Genomic DNA, 20,149 nt, shown 5'->3' with positions numbered 1-20,149 from the left:
GCAGAGCCAGGCTTTTGAATCGCAATAGAGACGGATGACATTCAGCAACTCTACTAATCATCTTCAAAAGGGATTTTTTTTATTTTTTTTGGTTTTTGCCCCGAAGGCAAGGCAGACGCTGAGTGTACACACAACAAACCGCTGCACGGCGACGGCCCGCTGACGTCACTCCTCTCCGGTTTCCTCTGATTTACGCGAGTCTCTTTTAATCACACGTCCGTGATCAGATTAGGCTAATCAGCTTCTTGCAGAGGCACGGTGAAATATCTGACCTCTGATCAGTAAATATTTTAATTCAGAAGCGAGTTGCTCGGTCTTACATCACCAGCTCGGGCGTATCCAAGATCCCCAAACTTTGCCTTTTGCTTTTTCCAGGCTTGTACCACTTGAATCATTCATAATCCCCTTATGCATAATACACGGTGGATTTTCTTGCTTCTACAAGGCAAGGGTAGCTGAGAGCCGCTGATGAGAGGTGATAAGGTGGTGAAAAGGGGCCTTGTGCTTTGTTCTTACCCCGCACTCGTTCGCCCACAGTGTTTTCTCAACTATCAGCCTCGGATTTGATGCCGTCCTTAGCAGCAAACAGACGCCTCTTTCTGTTTCGGTCGATCACCTGAACGAGTTTAACGAGAACTGTTCTCAAAGAGAGCCAAAATAAAAAAAAATAAATAAATAAAAATGAGAGTGAGGCGAGGTGCGAGACAGTTTTCTCAGCCTCACGCGAAGATTCCGACGTACCCGGGACAAGTGTCACCGCACGCATATGCAACCGCGCATTGACACCGCCGAGCGCAAACACACACGCTGACCCACTGACGGAGGTGTGTTAGCGGCGTGGCAGATGGGAAGACCATCTGTGTTAGCTCTGGAGGCAGCAGCCACACTGCAGCTCCACACTTTCTCTTTGTCCCGAGCCCTCGAAATATGTGTGTGTGCGTGTAGAAACAAACACACACACATATTTACGGCTTGCTGACTCAAGGGTTAACGGTCCAAAACGCATGCCGACTTCGCCGTTGGACGAAGAGGAAGTAAATAAACAATGAGGAGAGGAGCGGTTCGCGTGAATGGGTGAAAGTGTGCCCTCGCATGCCTCCTGTGTTGTCGTGGTGAAATTATACGACTCCGGCACGGATCGAAAGGTCATTCTCCTCATTCCTACGGTTGCTCCACAGCGGTGTCAGGCACCACTGAGTGTGTGTGTGTGGGGGGGGGGTTAGATTAGAGGGGCGACCCCAAACTGACCCAGCAGCCCAGCTTTAGCCTGCTGAGCCCAGGATGCCTCAAAACGGATGCCCCATGTCCACGCAAACAAGGGAAGCCATCTCCTGTGATGGGTGCTCTGGTCGTTGAGTGTGATATACGGCCTCGAAATGCACATACTGAACTTCCCCCAAGAGACCGAATAGGGGGAAATAGTTACTGTGTGCAGAAAAAAAGATAAACAGCCCACAGGGAGGCGGGGGATGCAGTCACTCTAACGTCTAACACCGGTGTAAACTTAGCCTGCACTGAATGTTTTATTAAGAAGTTATTTTTTTATTTTGTTTGTTCTTAATGCAGAACACTTCCACAGTGTTTCCATTAAAACTAGAGAGAGAGAGAAACAGCGAGAGGGTTTACTGAGGCGTCTCTGATGTGCCGTTCTTTTCCGGCCAGCAGCGCTGAGTGCCCGTCGCGTGGTGGCCTCCTCCCCAGAGATCAGCTTCCGATTCTGGGGGGACATCCTGGCCGCTCATCTTTCTGAGTCTCCTTCTTTCTTTTTTTATCACTTACTTCAACCTCCTCTTATCTGTCTCTCCCTCCTCCCCCCCTCCCTTCCCTTCCCAGACTTTGACTGCAGCGACCCGTTGGGAATGGAAACAGGCGAGATAGCGTCGGACCAAATCATGGCTTCGTCCCAGTACAACCCCAGCTGGTCCCCGGAGCGCTCCAGGCTCAACTACTACGAGAACGCGTGGACGCCGGCGGATGACTCAAACAAGGAGTGGATACAGGTAACAACTCTCATGTCACAACGAGGAAATTGTTGACTAATTGCACTCAGCTGCAAGGTGGTGGTTTCAGTAAAGGTAAAGGTGAATAATAGCTAAGAGAGTCAGCCGTGGCAGCGCAGAAACGACTCTCCATCTGCCTCCGGTGTGTTTTTGGAGGTGAGTCAGAGTCTGAGTGTGTGTGCAGTATTAGAAGTGACTAGCGCCTGCTTGAGCACAGTGGGTATGTTCTGTGTTTGTCCTTCAGTCTCTGGAGGTGCGAGCCTCTCCACGACGCGCCCGACAATTTCTGATGATGAATGTCGGACGTCGCCGACGGACCCGTGAGGCGGTCGCGTCCACGCCTCGCCCAAAATTGCCTGTGTCCACGATCTCTGTCGCTGTCTACCTATCTGTCTGCGTCTCTTCCAGCCCTACCTGATAGCTCCCCCCCCCTCCACCACCACCCCCCACTACCACCCCCCACTTCCTTGATAGCAGAGACCACCTCCGGGGATGCGAGGATTTAGTCCTGGCTTCGCACAAACACACTCCCTCTCTCTCTCGCTCTCTCTGAAGCGCACAAACAGGCTCTGTCATATTTTTCTGTCTGCCGGCTTATCTTCACAAAGCGATCATCACCCACCGAGGGAACTTTATGTGGGAAGATTAAGGATTTAGTTTTTCCATCCCCAGATGGGGATAAGTCATATATCCCAAGTCCACTCACTGCACCCCCCTCGCCCCGAGTGACATACCCACCACAGAACTACCAAGATGCATTTGGAGCATGTTTGATTTATTAACCGAAAGCCTCCGGGGCCTTGTAAATGCCTCGACTGTTTTTCTTTTCTGCTCCTTTTCTGCAGTCTTTTTGCCTCATTGCTGAAAAGTTTGGCCCCGGCATATTCCTCAGGGGGTGAATAATAGAGCTGACCCGAAGCCAAATATTTGCTTGGGGAGGGTCATAAGCAAGCTTTCCCTTTATTATTGCAATGAAAACATTGTCCTGGGGCCCCCGTGTTGCTCCTTCAGACTAATTTAATCAGCGCGTACATGTGCATGTGAGCAGGTTTGTGCGGGCTCTCCCACGCTTGTGTGCATCCGTGCGCTACGTCCTTGGCTTTGCGGTTGAGTAGGAGGGTCTGGCTGGGTCCGCGTTGTCCTGCAGAGGAGCCCAGCATGTGTCTGAGTGGATCAGGAAGAAACATGGGCTACCTTACCGCTTCCTCCTGCGGTTGGACAGTCTGTTGCATTTAAAAATATTTGCCTTTCAGAAAGGAAAGTCCATTGTTCGCAGCCAGATGTTTGCGTGAAGGATAACCGCGCGGGCTCGGAGGCCTTGTCGCGAGCGGAAATTACGAGCAATCACGGTGATTTGTTGCCACTCAAGACTCCCCCCGCGCTACAGCAGCGATCGTATTGAGGATTTGATTTGGCAGCGAAAGTCTGAATTTTAAACCGGGATGCGCTCTAACGGGCGCGCCGATTTCCCAATGCTAATCAGACGAAAAAACACTCGACGGGACTCTTCTGATTTCTAATTTCAAAACGCGGCGAAAGCGTGGTCGCCGCGTAATTCAGGTTTCCCGAGGAGCGCGACGCTCTTGTGCCGAGCACTCCGAGCAGAAGTCCAATTATCACAAGTGCTATTAAAAGGGAAGAATTCTTCATTCCTCTTTCATTAAGCCTGTCCGCGGCGTCGCAACGAGCTCGGGCCCCCTCGCGGCACGTACAAATCATCTCAGCGCACAGTCAGATGCATAGTAATCATTTCATTATTTATTTCATTATCATTCCACGACTGCAGTTTGAGGCAGACGGTTTTATTATTCATGACAGGCGGCCTTTTGATTCTTAGGCAGTTTCTGTCGCTCTGCTTTTTTTTTTTCTTGCACCAATATAATCCAGATTTGTCATCCACGTTAATGCTGCCTCATTCTGATGCACGGAGGGAAGGAGGGCAGGATGCTGGAGTCTGCGTGCTCTTCGCCGGGTAATTAGATTGGTGTGGTGAGGTTCAGCATTGAGTGCCGGGTTATCCAGGTCATTAATCAGCCCTTTGGCGTACGCGGAGATGGACAGATGTCCTTTGAGGGGGTTTGTGGCTGGAGGAGGGCGTAAAGAAAGAGGCAATAATCCCTCAAAACCCCGGCCTCTATTTCATCTTCTCCTTTCACTCCCCGCTCTCTCCCCCGCGCCTTCCCTCCTCTCCTCGCCTCATCCCTTCTTGAAGATTGAGGTTTACAGATCTACATCAAGGTGGAGGGAGATTTGTGCACATTATCTGCCAGTGTGAGCCGTGGCTTTCTCCGAGGCTTAGCGGGAAAGAAACAGCGGGGTTCTCTGCAGCGGGTTTTTGCAGCAGAAACAAATGAGCAACAGTCGGTGGCGCTCCCTTCGCTTTATGAACTCGCAACGCTGACGAGGAAATGCCTGCATCCGTGCAACACATTCCTCTCTGAGCGGGCTCTGTAGTATATTTAAGGGATCGGCGTAACGGTTCCTTTGGGATTTGTGATTTGAGAAATGGCTAAGAAGCTGGCAAAGTGAAGAGCGGCGCTGTCAGATGTGTCGGGAGGACGGATCTGATGACCGTCCAGAGTCGCTACGGAGTCTGAGTGATGTAATGAAAGACTGAATCTCCGTCAGGCAGCTGCCATTGATTGCACATACACACAACATGAATAATTTACACTGTCTTGGAGAGAGCCCAGCTGTCAATACCTGAAAGCCTCTTTATTGAGCATCTCATAACGGCAATATACGGGACTTCTCATTCCATACCGCGGGTCCGAGTTTTTTTTATCCCCATGAGCTGAGTTTGATTTTGCTTTCCGTATGTATAATTTAGCAGCGACGACTCCCGCCATTATCTTCAATCTTCTTGCCGGGATGCATTATCCCTGGCTACTTGATCAGCATTTATGTATTTATCAGCCCCCGTGCGTGTCTCCTGATAACCCCAAATTGTTTAATCATAAGAGCAGATAATGAGCCCCTTTACTCTTGTCATGTGAGAGACGCTTTAATCTCGCCTTTCCGGAAGATGAAAGCGCTAAACTCGAGAAGCACGTCGGCGCTTGTTGACACAATGTGCTGCTTTATCTCCTGCAACCATTGGCGAAGCAATGCCACGAGTTTTTTTTTTTTTTTTTTGACCCGTCTTGGCCGTATTTGATCATGCAAATTTGAAAGACAACCCGTGCGCTGTGGATCCGGGACCAGATTACAAGTTGGGATCCACCACCTGACCAACCGAGCAACCACTAACTGCACACATCCTTGATGAAAACGAGGCCAGCGTCATCTTCTCTTATCCCTTCTCGTCCAAATGTGCATTCAATTACATCGTTTAAAGGATTCGTAAAAATGCCACCTTCATTCTGTGCCTGGGTTTTACCGCCGTGCGGGGTGATGAATAATTAGAGCACGGGCTGGCGGTAATTAACAGCAGCTTCTCAGCCGATGGAGTCTAGCCGAGGAGCGGAGGCTGGCACTCGGCTGCCGGTGAGCTCATCATCGCGCCGTGCGGAGCGGAAACAGCGGACGCCGTCTGCGCCTGTCTTCCGTCTGGGGCCTCGCTCTCAATTGGAAAATCAATGAGAGCGCAGAGACCCGCACTCGATTGGAGTATCCCAAAAGTGGGACTGGAGATCGAAACATGAGCGATGGCATGATGTAATGAGATGAAACAGTGCTGCATAAGTACCCTGAGTAGTAGTAAAAAAAAAAAAAGAAAAAAGAATGACTCGCCGTAATCAGTGTCATTTCCAGTGTCTGCTTTGCGGAGAAGAAAAATGCCTGACGGCCTCGTAGTCGGTCGTCGTCACTAAATGTGCAGCTGTACATCCCGGGAAACGATCATCAAGCAGTTTGCCAGACGTGACATACCTTCAGGTCGTGCTCTCTTCCGTCCCCATCACTATTTCTTGGTTTTGTAATCATTGCTCAGAGCATTAGTCATGTATGTGTGTGTGAGTGCGGGGGAAAGGAAGGGAATGACCCAGGAGTTAAAGAGAGCCTTAAAGATGACTCACGAGGAAAAAAAAAACAAAAAACAGACTGTTATCCTTCCTCTAACATCAGCGTCTGAAACCTTTAATCACGCAACAGTGGGTTTCCGAGCCGCAGCGCTCTTCACACACAACAAACCCGGACAACCTTTTATTTTATCGCCCGCTGTCGCCCGACCCGCGCATCCCTCTCTGTCAGGGAAACAGATGATCAGCGCACGGGGGAGACATGCATAATTTAATGCCACCGAAGAGGTGCCGAGATGCTAAAAATAAACTGTGATTCTGTCAGGTGGATATTTTGATGAATGGAAGGTCGGGAGTGGGAGCTCGTAAGGTCCTGCAGCATTTGAGTAATACAATTTTCATGAAAGCGGAATTAATTACACATTCAGGTAATGGAGCTATTCCAGAAAGCTTCCGCTGTCGACGACCGGAGCTGTGAAATTAGCGGACGGATCTCCGAAACATTGCAGATAAACTCGTCTCTTTTAGTTGTACAGCTAAGTAGCCGCGTGGGTTTAGGTTTGCACAAAAAAGAAAAAAGGTCAACTCTCTCCCATTATCATACAAAGAAGATCATAATCAGATTTCGTATGCAAAGAAACAGGTGACTCGAGGCTCCGCTTCTACTTTTACGACTCCTGAATATACCGTCCTCTGAGATTCATAAAGCATTTCCAGAGGTTGTTTCCTGGACCGGGGCCTCCGTCTCTGTCTACCAGCTGCTCTTTAACTTTGGAACACAGACGAGCACCTCTTTCCTTTTTCTCACCCTCGGCATTTCTTCTTGTTGTTGTTTTTGGTGAGGGAAAACGAATAAACTCATTCCCTCGGGGGCCTCGGTTATTCAGTCAGCAGCCCACACACACACACACACTCGCACACACACACAGATGAGAAAGTTATTCCTCCCCCTCTGTCGGGGAAGCAGAGAAATGGATTTAAAAGAAAAGTATTTGCTTCTTCTTCTACTTCTTCTTCTTCTCCCCAAGTGCATATTGCTCCCTGCACCTCCCTGGCAACTCAATTATAAGCCAATCAAGCGGCGAGAGATAGAGCTTTTAAAGCCCTCGCTGTTTTTCTTGAACCCCCCCCCCCGCTCCCCGTCCTCGGCCTTATGGAGTGCATGTCTGCTCGCTGCACCCACGTTCGCCTTCAAATACGCATCATGTGGCCTCGCTGCACATCTGAGTCATGCAGGGCAGAGACAATACACTGAGTAACGGATAGACCTAATGATCGTGCCTACAGCTACTGCTTGCCGTTGAGGGATAATTGGGAAATGATCTCGCAACTAAACTTGCACAAACACATATAAACACAGTGTTTGTTGGCCATTCCACATCATTTAGCCCCTAAAGTCACGCATATACGCCTGATGTGAGTTTCAGTATGTCGATCTAATTGCATGCGAACTGGCTGATGTTACAAGCCCGAGCACGACTCATTCTTTTTTTTTTTTTACGCCTCCCTGCTTTCGTTCCGTCTGCGAAACCACCAGAGCCGCTGGTGCACGTTGGCTGTTGCGAGGCGAGGGGCTTTGAGTCATCAGTTTTGGTGGGAAAAAAAAAAAGAAACGCCGCCGAACATACACAAACGCTGCGTTTCGGACTGCGCCGGGAGCGCGGAGGAGGACGCCCCGGAGAGACGAGGACGCGGCCAAGTCTTGCCCACATATCAGCCTGCCACTGCTTTACGCAGAGATTCTGAGAAGCCCGGGTGATTTCTTACCTCGCCTGGCATGTTTACGGCTCAGGTTGTGTGTGTGTGTGTGTGCGCCTCCAGATATGAGTTAGCGAGCGCCAGCATGCCCAGAATGTACAGTGGCGTTTGTGTATAGGTGGCGGGCTTGACTCCAGGAGGAAGAAATAACAATGGCGTAAATGTGCAGAGCAGGTACGAGCTTTGTTCTGTTAGATCAGCAAAGTCTGGGGATGCAGCGTCTCCCTATAGATGCTAGGTTAGGAGTCATAATTCACACCTTTCTGCGCAGTGGTTACATCACCCGTTACGCATGGTTCAGCCTTCAGCTCTACATGACAAATAGTTTATCATCTGAGGGACGTACGCGACCCAACTTCCACACCGGGCGGTTATTGGTTTATGTATATAGGTCAGCAAGTGCTGTCCTTGGCTCTGGGCTAAAAAGGAGTCCCACTAGCAATCATTATCCCGGCTTGTTTGTTTTTCGCCGTGGTCTCTGCGGTGTGGGACGGACTGTGCTTTACATTTGAGCGTTGCCGAGCCCCGTCTCCTCTCCCTGACCCGCGTAACCCCGGTGTGTTAGCGCTGCCTCGGCCTCGTTCCTCTGCCTCTAACAAGCATCCATTAATAAATCATGCTTTGCTCATTACCCAGGCCCCTGTTATCAGGGCCGTGACTGTGAAATTGATCCGGTCTGCGCGTCCCCTTCGCTCGAGACCCCGTGCTTCTGCCCTTCACATGTTGCAAGGCTCGTCTCCAGTCTTCTTCTCGATGGACCCTAGCTCTTTCTTCTTTCTTTCAATCATTCATCCTCATCACAACTTACCCTGATGCCACTTTTGGGCTCGAAGCTGCACGAAAGTTTCGTTTTGGATTGTGGCATTTGAAAAAAAAACACTGAACCACAAGTATTCGCATCAGGCGACAGGGAATCCTTCAAAATTATGACTTCTCCTAATGATGAAAACATCAATTTATAAGTAAAACCTGGTCCAGAATATTGATTAAAGCCAGTCCAACCTTATTTCACCGTGCTCAAACCCTGAGATTGTTTGAGTCTGAGCCCCCATGAGTGTTCCCAATTAGCCTCGCCACTCATTTAATTCCCAGAGGCTCTTCTTCTCCATTACACCTAATGAGATCCCTTTCAGAGAAAAAACATCCCAAGGCCGAGTCTTCCTATTAGACCATTTTTTATTCCAGCCTTTACTGTAACCCTCTTCACCATTGGTCCGGATCGAAAGAAAATTCAAACGGCCTTCATTTGAATGTAGACGTTAAAGATCCGGCCCGGGTTAATGCACTGCCATCCACTATATGTTTCCCATCCGGCGTTGGCACATGCTGACATTTACCAGCAGGGAGGAAGTCGGCTCCCGCGTTATTAAATGGGGACGGTCTTAACGCTGACAGGATTTGATTTTGTTTCTATTTGTGGACCCTAAATAAATCTGGGACTTACTGTAAAAGCCCCTCGAGCCTGCAGACAGGAACAAAAGTATCCTAGTCTCTGTGTGCGACTGTCTCTTTTTGTCAGCTTTCATCCTTCCAAATCCTTTGAGTGGCAGAGAGAGTAAAGAGAGCGAGAGAATACCTCGTTTATTGCTCCCATCTGTTTATGTCTTTTCACTTTTGGACGTGAGCTGGAGGAGGAGCAATGACCGGCGTTCTGTGGCATGCAGATGTTCCTTTCCTGCTCCTTGCTCCTCTGCGTCATTAAGTGAGCCGTGGTGCTCTGTGTGTGTGTGTGAGGTTGCCAGGCAAAGCAAGCCGCCTGAATGGCTTTAGCATGCTAGAGCTGCGTTAAGATTTCTGGAGGCAGATAAACCTGGGTGTAATTTTCTGAAATATGTGCACGCCGCTGCGTCTGTCTCCTCGCTTCTCGGCTTAAGGATTTCACCGTCGTCGCTCTTTCTCACACACGCATGCACGCGAGTCGGTTCAGTAATCTGCTCAAGACTCTGGTCGCCATCCGTCAGAGCCCGAGCCCATCTCACGTCAACATCAAAGGCCCCCGTCTATCATCGTGATCTCGGGAAAACCTGTTCCACAAACGCCCCGGCTTCTTCTTCTTCTTCTTTTTTTTTTTTTTTATATAGTGCCGTCTCCACGCAGCACCATTACTCCTCATTAATGTCAGCCCTGCCTGTCAAGGATGGTGTTAACGCTTGTTAAAATTAAGCACGCTGCTTTTGCTCTGCGGCGTCGGCGCTCTTTTGAAAGTTTTTCAGGTTCGCACCACGCCCCGCTCTCCTTCCCCTCTGTTATGGATGAGGGGATGGTACGCCGAGGTTAAGTAGCCTCCGCAGTGGTCAGAGGGAGCCCATTTGTTATCGCCGCCGGCTGAAAAATCGCAACGGCCGACTTCTTCTTCTTCTTCCCCAGTGAAGTTAAGCAGCAGCGTTAACTTGATCAGATGACAGTTTGAAGGCAGTTCCTGCCAACGGAAACAGAAGCCAGTGTGACACGCAGACGGATGTGTGTTCTTTCTTTTCCTGGCAGATATGCTTGTGAAAAAGGCATGATGGCTGGCAGACAGACAGATAGACGTTGTGCTCCTTTAACAGGTCTGATGCTGACCAGTCGCTCTCCCCTCCCGGCGTCATCTGCACGCGTCGCACGCATTCATCACACGAGAAGACATACGTGAAGGGACGCCCAGACACTCGCTCATGTTCCTCCCTGACCCCGCCGCCGCCTTCCGGCTGCCTCCTCGTGGAAAAATAAAACAGCCCTCCAGTAATGCACTGCAGTTCATGATTACTTTATAAAGCCCTGCATATTTTAAAGGCACAATATTTGATATTCAATCTGTATCTCTCTCTCTCTCTCTCTCCTCCCGGCCGATTTTGATAATGTGATTGCGGATCCCGTTGTATTCAATGCTCACTTTTATCCAATAAGCTCTTGTCTCCCATCTCAGGAAATTAAGTTGTCGTCCTGTGTCTCTGTTTCATTAATGCGAATATCATTTCATTGCTGTTTATTAAATTCCAGGTAGCAGCTGATGAGAGTATGGCTAGAGGTGGTTTTGATAGCGGGGCTTCTTGCTTGTTGTGAGTCATTATTACAGGCTGTGCTTGTCCAGCAAAAGTTATTCAAGCATTTGAACATTTTAGTGTCCCAGTTAATCGCAATAGATCCCACGACAGATTATATGTAGACTCTTTTAAAGCTGCCTTTTCTTAGACGTCTCCTCTCTCTCTTTGCCCTCCTCAGGTGGACCTCGGGTTCCTGCGTTTCGTCTCCGCCATCGGCACCCAAGGCGCCATTTCCCAAGAGACCCACAAGATTTACTTTGTCAAGTCCTACAAAGTGGACGTCAGCTCTAACGGGGAGGACTGGATCACCCTGAAGGAAGGCAACAAACAGAAGGTATTGTCGAAATTGTTCAGTGGCATCGCCTCAAATTTACGAGGCTCGCATTCTTTGAAATGAAATTACCTGGACACGCGTGATACTTCCTCAGCTCTGCATAACACTTGCGGAAGGAACTACGTAATAAAAATAGATCTTTGCATCTCGCTGACCGGTGGCTGCGTCATGCAAACCACCCCTACACATGCGCTGCATTTGGATCACCCCAACTTAGCAAAGCAGCCAGCTGACTTAAATTGTGGTTCCCTTTGAGCTCAACAACAGGGGAAATACCCGGGCTACATGTACTTTAGTCTCTGCCTCCCAACGTGCAATTATACACTTTGATCGGTATGCTAATGTACCCGCCATTTGTGTAAGTGGGTGGTATTTACAGCAAAGACTGTGGTGCTAATAGAGTGCTGAAACAACTACAGGGACGACTGTGGAGGAATGTCGCATCTGCTTTACGTCGGGCGCCCTTCGACTTCGTCGTAAAGACAAGCAGAGATGACAAAAGACTCGACAAACAAGAGATAAAGAGGGGCCGGGATAGATGGAGACAGGAGAGGCTGTCATGTTTGAGCAGCTGGTGGAGGTGGGGTGCAGAAGAGAAAGACAGGAAAAGGAAAGGAAGGGAGGGACCAGAGCGTGACAGGCTGTGTAACTATTGATTGCTGATCAGCCGGTCAGACCAGACCAGACCAGGTTTTGTCCATCTGGAGGCTGACACGACCTCCGCTGTGTGTGTGTGCAAAAGGTCAGGGAAGCATGTGTTTGTTTGAGGGTCCTGGTGTTTGCATGAGCCGTAAATACCAAGGGGCATTTTTGAGTGAAAGCGGAAGCGGAAAACAAAAAAGTTCCAGAGCGTCCAGACAAGTGTATTTGCGCTAGTGTCTTCATATACCCCTAGGCCTGATTCTTTTATGGTCTCTCCAAAGTACACAGTCTCTTCTGTAAAGTGGCAGCTTAAAGGTGCCGTGGTAAGCCCGGCCTGTGTTGTGTTTTTTTTTTTCTTTCCAGGCTCTAAAGTGCTTTTGTGCGGAGGGGCACCATTTGCTACATGCTGAGCCTGCAGTTTAGCGTCTTAGCGCATCACTGGAAAAAGCCACTTTACAGCTGGCGAGTGGAGAGGAGACTCGGCGTGACATTTAAGGGAGTGGATGACTTTGTTGCGGGGTCCCTTGACAGGTATTGCACGAGGGACCAAGGGTCAACCCGAGGGTGGTGTTTTAGATAATCCTTGATTAACAGGAGCGCCGTCTTTCTGTCTGCGCGTCCTCTCCGCTGGAGTCCTCTCCGCTCCATAACTACTCGGTCGGGGAGGTCAGGGAGGTCGTACGGTCACCGGTGTGATTCAATTACCCAGAATGAACTGTGACGGACTGTGGGGTTTTTGTTAGGCTGGGTGGCCGGCCTCTTCGTATGGTGCTAGTAAACTGTCAGCCCGACCCCAGGGGAGAACAGTGACATCTGTGACCTTTCAGCAAGACACCGCAGTAAAAACCTCCGCCAGATCTGGAAGCAGAGGAGAGAGAAAGGTCACCTCGAGCCAAGCTGGTCTTGTCAGTGTTACACATCCTGCCTCGGGTTTCATAGTCAGGGGTCACTGCCTCGTACATGTGGTGCAAGAGGAAGTGATGGAAAACTGTTTATCAGTGAGCAAAGCTTTAAAACTATTCTCTCTGACATTTGCCCCACATAAAAAAAACAGTAGAGACATACAGTGCAGCACCGTGAGTAATGATTGTCCCTCTGAAGGATTTCCTTACACTAAAAGGACAAAGCCTTTTAGTTCCTTGCTTTAATCAGAATCTTTGCTCCAACTGGCTGCAGGTTTCCGGATTAAATGCAGCCGAGGTCTCAGCGAAATTCCCCGCTGTGCATCTCCGCTCGGCATATTCCCGTCAATAATTTACTCCTCTCCCGCCTCCTTCACAGGTTTTCCAAGGCAACACCAACCCAACAGACGTTGCCAAGACGATGCTGCCCAAGCCCACGCTGACGCGCTTCGTTCGGATCCGGCCGGTTACCTGGGAAACGGGCATCGCACTGCGCTTCGAGGTGTACGGCTGTAAGATATCAGGTCGGTTGCCGGCGAGATCCCTGCTGATCTGCATACCTGTGCACACGCACACTGCAGCTGAGAAAGTCTCTACGCTGCAGTGGTGGGTTATGTTGTTGCTGAATGCCGAGCACATTCAAATGCAACAATCAGATGTTTTTATGTGCTCGCTTCTTGTTGCGGCATACTTACAGTTCCCGCTCATATCCCCGCTGTGCAAACGCCTTACTTTCTGCCAGGTGTGAATATAAAGCTCTGTCCTCTATGTCTAAGGCTAGCTGCTGCATAATGGAGGAGCGGCGCATGAAGGAGGATTACCTATTTATGTTACCCCGTGTTTAGATGTACCTCATTCAATATAAATGGAGCCAACAGCTGGCAGGCAGAGGGAGTAGGAGCTGGGTGGGCTCTATATGGTCCCATCCCTCCAGCTGATCTGTTCTCAGCCTCCCTCTTTAGTCCGCAGCCTGTCTTCTGCCTTTAAAGCTTCGGTTCTGGCAGCGCTCTCTCATCTTCGCCTTTTTTGTTGATGTTATTTTAATGTGCGGCGTGTGTGTGTGTGTGTGTGTGTATGATTTTAGCACATCTGCCTGCATCTCTGCGGGGTTATGAACATGTGTATTGAATTCTAATTAGCGCTTGCTTTGTGCGTTTAAAAATGTAGTATCTTCATGCGAGTTGTTAGTTTTAGATTCAAGCTAGGGTCGGGATTAGTTGCGTGTTGTGCTTTTTACGGAGCACTTACGCATTACATCTGGGAGGCCGTGCATGTAGCGGCGCAGGGCACCGTGGGTGCAGCGGGGTTTGCAGCTGGGGCGTGTGTGTTTGGGGCGCGCGACCAGACCGCTGCACAGAGCGTAAACACATCACAGGACTCGAGTCACCACAGGGCCTCCGTAATGACGTCAGGGCCCCGGGGTGCTCTGAAGACACTGCCAGCTCCACTGCACAGAGACCTAGGGAGAAATGGAGGGGGCCGCGTAAACTCGGTGACTCAGTCGGTCCTACGACCTCCGATACAAGAACTTGAATGAAGAATGATATAAATAGCTTTTTTTTTTTTTTTTTTTTTTTTTTTTTTAATATGTTTTTGGGGCTTTTGTTGCCTTTATGATAGGGATAGCTGAAGGTAGACAGGAAAGGGGGGCAGAGAGAGAGAGGGGATGACACGCAGCAGAGAGCCACAGGTCGGACTCGAACCTGGGCTGCTGCAGCAAGGACTCAGCCTCGGCACATGGGTCGCCAGCTCTACCCACTGAGCTATCCCGGCGACCCATAAATAGCTTTTTAAGCACTAAAAAGTGTGCTGTCACAGTGGCTGTCACACTTTGACACAAATTAGGGGTTTGGTGCTACATGAAACCTTCAAATGTGTATTTTTTTTTCCGGTTTTGATGTTAAGACCAGAGGATGGGTTGAACCCCAGAAGGTTACAAGATGTTCCTTCCTTAAATCATCATGGTCGCGTGCCCCTGCTGATACAAACAGCAGCTCATTAATAAGAAGATCCACCGCCCTGTTGTTTGTTAATACGCCGCGGGGTATAAATATCCACCGATGAACCGCCGATGCTCCACCCAAACCCTGAGCTTGGCCCACAGCGGCATGCATCAACCATCTCCGCGCTCGGAGTCAGCAAACACGCACTCCAAGTGTTTGTTCCTCTGGGCGTGTCCTCGCGTGCATGCCATATCGGCAGCTTCTGTGATCGCAGCTGAAGTCGATTAACAGCTCCAGATGACCCGGGGAGTTCACTCAAGTGTCTCAACCCAGATTTGTGTGTCTCTCTCGCTCTCTCGCACACACACACACACCTACCTTTCTCCTACAGTACATCCTCCCACTTCTAAAACAGTTTTTTTGCAGCGCCTTACAGAGGTTAGCTCCTCCGATCGCTCCCAAACAGATCTTGGCCAAAGACGAAAGAAAGCTGGAGAAAGAAAAAAAAAACAAAAAAACAAGCGGTTTCTGCACTGCCAGCGTTTTGTTACTCAAGCTCTCAGTTTGGACTTTTTCTAGAAGTGCAGGACCAGAGGTTTTGTCTCGCGGGTCCGCGTAGGAGCAGCTTTAGATGACCGGAGAAAGACGAGCCTGAATGAGGCCTTGTTCTCCCAAGTCTCTTCGCTCGCTTTTCCCAGATGTAGCGACGCTATTGAGTCTCGCAGCGGCACAGTGCACACTTTGTCTCGCAGACACGGAGGATGTAATAATGCCCGGATTTATCCCTCCGTGGGAGCCAGATAGTAAATATGTTATTGCTTACCACAGGTCTCTGACTCAGTGTCTTGGGATTAAGGGAAAGTTAGGACAAAACAGACAGCGAGATTTAAGCCCGAGTGTCAGGCTTCTCGGAGCGGTTCCAGCATCGGGGAATGTTTGTGAAGTCTTTTTGTTTTTTATGCAGCTTCACAAAGTACTGCATAACATTAACTATATATTTTTTTAACTTTACCAGTCACTGATGCACCTCTGGGACATCAGTGGAGTTTGCATGTTCTCCCTGTGTCTGCGTGGGTTCTCTCCAGGTTCTCCAGCTTCCTCCCACCGTCCAAAGACATGCTGGTTAGGTTCATTGGTGATTCTAAATTGGCCGTAGGTGTGAGCGTGAATGGTTGTCTGTCTCTCTGTGTTAGCCTTGAGATAGACTGGAGACGCGATGTCGAGATGAAAAAAAAAAAAGTTCAAGCATGCAGAAGTGTCCAAGCTGTAGCTACAAGCTGTTACAGCGAGTCCCCTTCCTCTGGAGATGGATCTAAAGATTCTAAAACTTAAGATGGGATGAGATCAGAGAGGCAGAATAAAAGAAAGTTTTGAAAAATGCGTACAGGAAACAATGAGGCGTTCAAAGACGCGGTCCCACAGATGTTGACAACTGTGGAGCAGAAGGTAGATGAGTGCAGCGGATAAAACACAGAAAGAGGATGTGCTCTTGTGTGTGTGTGAGAGCCCGTCGAGGGAGGGGTGGGGGAGATGAAAAGAAAAGCGCGCTCCCAGAATGCAGGAGGTGGAAGCACCGACCGAGAGGAGGGTTTTAATTGGCTGCCTGGAGACAAGTGCTTCAGGCGGAGGAATTAGTATGCATGAGATCTGCAGACACAGAGAGAGGAAAAGAAAGAGAATCGAGGCAGAGATCACAGCAGCATCACAAAGGGTTTGGGGAATAGTCCACTTCATTTCGACTTTGGCTATCCCTCTTGCCCCTGCGTGAACCTCAAACTCACCAAACTAGCTTGTAGCGTGTAAATTACGTTCAACATAAAGCCTTTGGATTTAAATCTCTGCATGTTTTTTTATTGTCATGTCATTATCAAAAAGCTAAGCAACCTTTTGCTTTTCCTTTTGTCTTACAGAGTACCCATGCTCGGGCATGCTGGGCATGGTGTCGGGCCTGATTACCGACAACCAGATCACCGCTTCGTCCCACACGGACAGGAGCTGGGTACCAGAGAACGCTCGGCTGCTCACCAGCAGGACGGGGTGGACCTTGCTGCCCCAGCCGCAGCCGTTCACCAACGAATGGCTGCAGGTGGACCTCGGCGAGGAGAAGCTGGTGAAGGGGATGATCATCCAGGGGGGGAAGCTCCGCGAGAACAAGGTCTTCATGAAGAAGTTCCGCCTCGGCTACAGCAACAACGGCTCGGACTGGAGGATGGTGTTGGACACCAGCGGGAACAAGCCAAGGGTGAGTTTTCCTTTGCGTGACAACCATGCGCAACGATCAAAACTAACTGTGGAACAATCACAAGCATAACCCTAAGAGCCCCCCCCGAACGTCTCTTTCTGGCACAATTCCTTCGAGGGAATTGGTTAGACGCGGTGGTTTGATTTCTAACACAAACCCTGAATCGTGGAAAATGATTTGAGCACACGCTTCTAAAAATGTCTCTCAGCTTCGTCAGAACGCCGATTCCGATTATGACGCGTTTAGTGAGTTTTCACCGGAGCGTTGCGCCTGGCAGTTGTGAGTCATTCGACAGTCATTGCGAGTCAATTTCAGCAGTGCTTTGAATCACATTAGGATAAGCATCTCAAGTCCTTTCCTCCTCCTCCTCCTCTCTCTCTCTCTTCCTGCTTTGTATTCTGCACAGCCCTCACCGTTCAACCCTTTCAATGGATAGTGAAACCTCTCCAGAGAGGAAAGGGGGGGGAAAGTGAGTCGGGAGGGAAACAAAAGAGGAGGAAAAGACGAAAGAACGCGCCAAAGTGACCAAAGATTTATCTGCCAGGGCCGCAGCATGCACGGAAGACACATGCAACACACTCACACACAAATAATACATCTATACTTACATACTCAACCGCACACACCTCCGAGAAGAGCTGCAGAGAGCCCGTCCCCCAATTACAAGTGTCCCTGACAGGGCATAAATCTGATCCAGATGGGCTGATGGTTGATTTATGAAGGGAGTGAGGGGTGGGGGGGGGGATCCATACCCTGCCTGCCTGTCCTAGTTAGCTGCCTTTCTCTCCTCATCTAAGCAGTTCCCAGCATCTAAAGCTCGCCGGCCTCCTCCATGTGATCACACCCATTAATCCACTTCCATCAATCCTCCCCATCTCCCTCGCTTTGCTCGCATCCCTGGTTTCCCCCACGTCCTCGTCTCTCCCCTCGTTTATTCCCTCCCCTTGTAGAAGATCTGACGCAGGGAGTGAGTCCTAAAGTTGCCTTTGACGGAGGTGTGTGTCACGCTGTCTTCGCCGCTCGCCTCTCCGTGTCACTGTGCTTTAGATGTCAGCGAGATGAGAGAGAGCTCTGGTCATCTTTTTCTTTCTCATCATTTTTGCGCCAACCCGCCGACTCTTGCCCACCGTCAGTGTCACTTCTGGAGTGACTCTGTCTCAGGGTGTATGTGTGTGGACGGTTGTATTAGTTAAATGCTGCAACATAGCACTTGACGTCTGCTCCTCTTTCTTTTTTTTTTTTCTCCCCTTGCCAGATATTCGAAGGTAACGGCAATTACGACACCCCCGAGCTGAGGACGGTGGAGCCCCTGCTGACCCGTTTCATCAGGATTTACCCGGACAGGGCCACCCCCGCCGGGATGGGCCTGCGACTTGAGCTCCTGGGCTGCGAGATCGAAGGTAACCTTGGATCTTTATGAAACCCGTCCGTCTAAATGATCCCTTCTGCTGCAAAATATCAAAACAGGGCCGGCCGCGACATCATTTCTATCGGTGACATTTCTACCTGTGGTTCTGTTTTCCCTCCACCAGCTGTAATTATGTTTCTACCACGACAATGACATTTTCAGGCGCGGCGTTGGCGCGAAAACCTTTTCTTAGTCAGAGTGCTCATTTTCGAGCCATGACGATGGCCTCATTTGACGCATCCTAGGTCTCAGACAAGAGCGTATGTGCGTTCGCATGTCTCGACTCACAGGTGAGCCATCTATCATCACGGCCAGTGACGCGGCTGTGAGTAGCAGCTTGCACCTCGTGTCTCTTCGTCCCGGTTATTTAAAGATGTGCATGAGGGCTCCTGGTGTTGAGCCCGCAGCTGTCCAGCTCCTGCTCTTCATCCCTTACAAGGGACAGTTGTCTTGTCTCTCTGTTACATCAAAGCTGCCCCCGTTGCTAGCCACTTCTGCAGGGGATCAAATGAAAGCCCACCTGGCCCGCTGGGATTAGTGCATCCAGGCCTCGGTCGCGCTCTTCCCAGCCCCGACGTGTCTTTCTTCTTTCAAAGGACCGCACACACTTTGCTATCTTCAAAATGACCCCTATTTTTTTTTTTTTATTTCCCCCCCTCTTCCCTAGCTCTTTATCTGTCTCCCTCAAAGCTGATGGAGCACAGAAACAGCTCAGCAGTATAAGAGTGTGGCGCATGCTAGCGCTAAGTGGATTTACATATTGGATTTCAGGGAGGCCCGTTCTCTTGTAAGCCTCATGGACTCCCACCGGGGAGCTTTAGTCAGATGATAATTCTTGTTTTCGGTGTTAATGCCAAACACACACGGATGTATGCGCGCACGGCAACCGCAATCACCTTTAACCAAACGTGTGGTTAAAGGAAAGTAACACAATCGTGCACAGATACAGGTGCTTGCTCGTCTAGCGTGTGCACGTGTGCGCGTTCGCTGCGAGCCGTAGCAGGAGGGCTGAATCCTCATTTCTGTGAGAGGCTCCCCTGACGCAGCGCTGACCCCGTCCCTGACCTTCCCCACCCTGAATCTGACAGGAGCTGATCTGCCTCATATTTCATCTGGCACAGAGCGCACACACACTCTCGCGCATACACATACAGATACTGTTTGCCCCCCCTATCCATCTATCTTTCTGTGCCTCCCTTTCTCCACTTGCTCCGCTCTGGGGATGCTCGTTCATTGCCCAGTCGGTGGAAACGCTCTCAAAAGCACACACGGCGTACAGGACGGCTGTGCGGCAGCGGGAGCGTGGAGTGGATCCGGGGGCCCTTGCCCACATCCAAGAGAGGCGGGGCCGTAATGATAGGCCACAGCGGCGACCAGTTGCCCTGCCTGTGGCCAATTCCAAGTCTTGTTTCTGAATCTTTCCTGCTCTATTTATACACCCACACCTCCACAGCTTGATGAAAAGGAGGGACGCTAATGGTTCAAGCCTCGCTGAGCTTACACACACACCTCTCGGTGTGTATTTGAGGCTGTTTTCTATTTTCTGTTTTAGCTCCAAGGCTGAAAACCCCCCCCAAAATCCTAGCTACTTATTGTCCACCACATGAATGATCTGCTCTAAATCTCGTGCTGGTCGAATCAGACAGTGACCTGACTGAACAGCCGAAGCCCTTCCCGTCCCTTCCGGCCCCTTCCCCCAGTGAACTTTCCGTGTTTAACCTGAAATCTAATCCACGCTGTCTCGCTGTCTCTCTTCTTCTCCGTCACTCCAGCTCCTACACTCCCGCCCACCACTCTGGTCCCGAGCACCACCCCGTCGGACGAGTGCGACGACGACCAGGCGAGCTGCCACAGCGGCACAGGTGATGACTACGACGTGACAGGTGCTAACATCGCCTTCATGAGACTGCGACCAAACTCCCTCCCTCCCTCCCTCCC

The 20,149-nt window shown here is 50.1% G+C and overlaps 1 protein-coding gene across 2 annotated transcripts in view; it reads left to right on the top strand.

The window, feature by feature from the left end:
* Positions 1-20,149, top strand: part of nrp1a (neuropilin 1a) — a 56,518-nt gene that overhangs the window by 31,226 nt on the left and 5,143 nt on the right. The window contains exons 7-12 of one of the 2 annotated variants that reach the window (XM_084565713.1): positions 1,834-2,000; positions 10,919-11,074; positions 12,998-13,142; positions 16,472-16,803; positions 18,059-18,203; positions 19,984-20,073. In XM_084565713.1, coding sequence (XP_084421839.1) covers positions 1,834-2,000; positions 10,919-11,074; positions 12,998-13,142; positions 16,472-16,803; positions 18,059-18,203; positions 19,984-20,073 — 1,035 coding nt within the window. Of the gene's footprint in view, positions 1-1,833; positions 2,001-10,918; positions 11,075-12,997; positions 13,143-16,471; positions 16,804-18,058; positions 18,204-19,983; positions 20,095-20,149 lie in introns of both variants that reach the window. The other variant, XM_084565712.1, reaches the window with a different exon arrangement.

Source organism: Chelon labrosus (genome assembly GCF_963514085.1).
Source record: "Chelon labrosus genome assembly, chromosome: 18".
Taxonomy (NCBI): Eukaryota; Metazoa; Chordata; class Actinopteri; order Mugiliformes; family Mugilidae; genus Chelon; species Chelon labrosus.
Note: the sequence above shows the minus strand (reverse complement) of the source record. Positions and strands in the feature narration are given on the sequence as shown.